We start from the raw sequence: 3,880 nt of genomic DNA, 5'->3' as shown, positions 1-3,880 counted from the left end.
GCTTTGGCATTCCTCCAAATAAAATCGAGTTTAAGGGATTTAAAGTATTCAATTGTAAACATAAATTCTTGTTTATGCATGTTTTTTTTTGTTTTTGCAAAATGACAAAACACTCATTTGGTGATGACAAGAAGTTTTATTCAACAAAAAGGAAACAAAAATCATGCCAGTTTCACAGTGATTCTCAAATTGTGCAATGAAAAAGAGGTTAACGTTCAATAATTTCTGCCTTTGGGCTATACCATAATTATTAAATTATCTTTTAATACATTTACAAAAAAAATGAAAGGGTGCATTTGTATTGGCAAGGTTTCATACACACGGTTTGACAGATTTAAGTTATCATTTTTATTTTAGACAACATGTAAACTGTAAAAGGAATGGATTCACTCAACTGGTTATCAGTATTCAAACTCATTGGAACAGTCAATGACAAGTACCAAAACTAGAATGATCACATTTCAGTCACCCCAAAACTAAAAAATAAGTACAGTACTTATATGGTCCAGAAGAGCAATTTAAAAACAAATGATTTCTATTTATCGAATTTATTGTTTCTCATGGCCTTTTCAGCCACAAGATGGCTGCAAAGGTGAGTACAGATACCTCAACCCGATACCCATACCAGTAATTCAAAGATAATTATAAATAGTCCATTTCTGATGTTTCTAAATGTTTTGTAATATACTCTAATATAATTCTTTCATTTCCAGGATCCTTAAGATAGAAATGAGATCCATCAAGCATCCTGATGCTGAAATCTCCTTTTGTGATTTCTTTCCATGCTGTTGACAAAAAAATGCATTCAAATTGACTTAGTTTGTCCACCGTTTCCCACCCTTTTTTAAGCAAATGCACACTTTTCCATTGACAAAAAAATGCACACAGCCCGTCGCTATTTTTCATTGCAGTTTGTGTTTTGTAAGATAAGAAAAAAAATACTTAAAATCAGAAGTTATCTGGTGATCTGCTGCCACCTACTGATATAGGTGAATGTTAGTTACATGGCTGATCAATGGAAGATTGTGAAAATACTCAAAAACAGCAACCGAAAAAATAGCGATTTGTTGTCACTCTTTCAATATATTTGGACAAGGTCTCATGGCACAGTGCTTGAGAAAAGCTAGCTTAATGTATAAAAAACAAGTGTCCAAACCTAGGCATACTGTGAACACAGTGGTGAGTTTTTTTATATTATTTTGAAAAACTAACCTTGCAAATCATGGGGAATGTCTTCCTTCCCATCAAAGCATGAGACTGGACAGGAAAACAATGGACTTAAGGGTGTGTTACACCTGTAACAAATAAAGAATAATGAAATTGGATTCCATTTTTCTTAGTGACAGAGTAATGAGCTCACTTGTAGTTCTCAACAACTTGAATGTCCGCCTTAAGGGGAGGGAGGAAAAGTTTCAGGACTTCCGGGTTGGCTAGAATCTCAGGTGGAGTTCCTCCGATGGAAATCAGCCATTTGAGGACGTCATCATCTGAGAAGTCACTTCTCTTTGGGGCTTGTATGCGAGTCTCGGACTAAAAACACATGGACAAGATGATGAAGATCGAAAATAAACTTCTGAACTTCTTACTACAAGGTGTTTCAATAGTCTTTGGCACATTTGAAGTCTCCATACCTCTTTAACTATGAATGGTAGCTAGATGAAGGTTGTGCCATTGTAAAGCTAATTCTGTTCAGATTAAGTCTATTGTTTTGGGGGGTGGGGTGGGGGGGGGGGGTGGGGGGCCTGTTTTGGACGCAGTAATGAAGTTCACTCAACCAGAAATTGTGTTTTGCCTGCTTGGATTTGCAAAAATGGAATCATGGACCATTGTTCAACATGCATTTTACAGAAAATTCGGAAAGGAACCTCCAGAGAGGAATTTCATAGTAAGATGGAATGATTAATGTATAACGGATGGGTACTTACACCCAACAAAAATAACGGGACGCCCACCAACTTCAGAAGACGTGATTGAACAAATTGGAACTGCTTTCCAGCAGAGCCGCTGTAAATCCACCAAAAAAGCCAAAAGGGAACTTCAATGACCAACAACTGTTTGGCGTGTCTTAAGAAGTTGACCTCACATGATGACGCCTTAAAAACTACATTTAGTCCAACAGTAGAAGGACACTGGTAAAACAGGCTTGTCGTGACTTTTGCATTGAAATGCAACAAAAGATGGAAGATTACAGATTTGACGACCAGCTTTGTTTTTAGCAATGAAGCCACTTTCCAGTTACAGTTAACAAGCATAGCACTCGCATATGGGATACTGTGAACCCACATAAACTTCTTGAGCATTAACAAGATTTCCTAAAGGTGACCGTGTTTTGTGCTATGTCGAAAAAAGCCGTCTACAGACCATTCTTTGAAAGAGCAACAGTCAACGGTGAGACGTACCTTGTCATGGTGGAAAACTGCTTAATAGATAAAATGAGTGAGAAAAAGTCTGGTGACTTCATTTTCCAACAGGATGGGGCACCTTCACACTGGAGCTTCAGGGTTAGATGGTTTCTGAAAACACTTTCCGACAGATGGATTGGATGGTCTGGGCAGAGGGATAAGAATCCCATGTCCTGGGCCCCTAAATTTCTAGATTTAACACCATAAAAAATTGTAGGGATTTGTGTAACAATTGGTATATATGCCCCCTATTCCATTAGACTATCAGCTTATTATGTGTCGTGTGACTAATGGTTCTCCCATTGAACATTATAAAACATTTCTTGTAAAAACTGGGACAACAAGATTTCTGAATTTACCAGATGTGTTTTTATATCCCCGATAGTTTTTGAAATATTCAATGACAAAATGTGCCCAAAACCTTTGGAACACCCTGTAATTAAATCCCATCTTAATGTTGTAGATTGAAATCATTTTACTCCATCAAAGGGAAAATAAACTTATATTTTCCTCTCCTTTGTTTGTCAGTAAGCTAAATTGCGAGTAACAGTTTCATTTTTCCTTACATACGGTGCAGATGCACCAGAAAGAAAAATGTGAACTGGCTCAATGTTGTGGAGTTTCTTCAGAGCATCTGCAACGGCGTAGCTTGTGTAAGCACCAAAACTAAGACAAATCAGAAGGGTGAACATAGTAGAACATAAGAAGAAAGTATGTAATCACACAAGAAAAGCAAAAGACACTCTTTTGCTGTCATACCTATGGCCAAAAAGAGCAAACGGTTTCTCTTTCATCATTGGCAATAACAAATGAAGAACCTCATCCACAACCTGCTCCATGTTCTCAAAGAAAGGCTCTTTGGTCCGACTTTCTCGTCCTGGAAGTTTGACTGCAAACACTGCAAGTAAAACATCAACAAAAGTTCTGTATGGTGGGATTTGCGCTCAAATTCGGTTTAATTAAAAGGGGTATTACAAATCAATGAATAATATGGAACATGACAATGCTGAGTCACCTTCTATGGAGCTGTTGATTATGTTTCCCCAGCGTGCATAATGTAAGGAGCCTCCTCCTGCCCAGGGAAAGCAAATCAATCTAGCCACAGCCTCTGGCCTTTTCTTAAAACAAGTGATTAACTTTTCCATCGTAATATTTCGTATTTAACAGTGATTGCAAATCTACAGCGGAAACATTTCCGGGACCAGTTCGCCGTTAGGTAAGCTTTCGTTTTGCAGATAGTGACATCTATGGTACGGAAGAAAATGGTCCATTTGGAACGGTTTTGAATTCAGCAGTAATTAGAAAAAAGTTCACTTGTATTTTTAAAATATGAGTTTTTTTAATAATTGGAGTTAATTTAATGTGGGATTCGATTTTTTTTTCAAAGTTGAGCAGAAGTGACGTTATTTTTCCTGCAATTGCCATTTCCTGCCGGGGTTCCCTGACTTTAGTATCAAGTTGAATGTATTCACAGCTCG

The 3,880-nt window shown here is 37.4% G+C and overlaps 1 protein-coding gene across 1 annotated transcript; it reads right to left on the bottom strand.

Moving 5' to 3' along the window:
• Positions 1 to 116: 116 nt before the first annotated feature.
• On the bottom strand, positions 117 to 3,825 carry olah (oleoyl-ACP hydrolase). The gene is made up of 6 exons (XM_088329086.1): positions 3,418 to 3,825; positions 3,162 to 3,300; positions 2,969 to 3,068; positions 1,361 to 1,530; positions 1,213 to 1,295; positions 117 to 785 (listed from the first exon to the last, which is right to left on the bottom strand). The coding sequence occupies exons 1-6, from the start codon at positions 3,545 to 3,547 to the stop codon at positions 643 to 645; spliced, it is 765 nt and encodes a 254-aa protein (XP_088185212.1). The 5' UTR covers positions 3,548 to 3,825; the 3' UTR covers positions 117 to 642.
• Positions 3,826 to 3,880: the final 55 nt, after the last annotated feature.

This window comes from Urocampus carinirostris, chromosome 2 (genome assembly GCF_059441175.1).
Source record: "Urocampus carinirostris isolate Australia breed hairy pipefish chromosome 2, RoL_Ucar_1.0, whole genome shotgun sequence".
Classification (NCBI taxonomy): Eukaryota; Metazoa; Chordata; class Actinopteri; order Syngnathiformes; family Syngnathidae; genus Urocampus; species Urocampus carinirostris.
The sequence above is the reverse complement of the archived record's forward strand: the minus strand, read 5'-3'. Positions and strand labels throughout refer to the sequence as shown.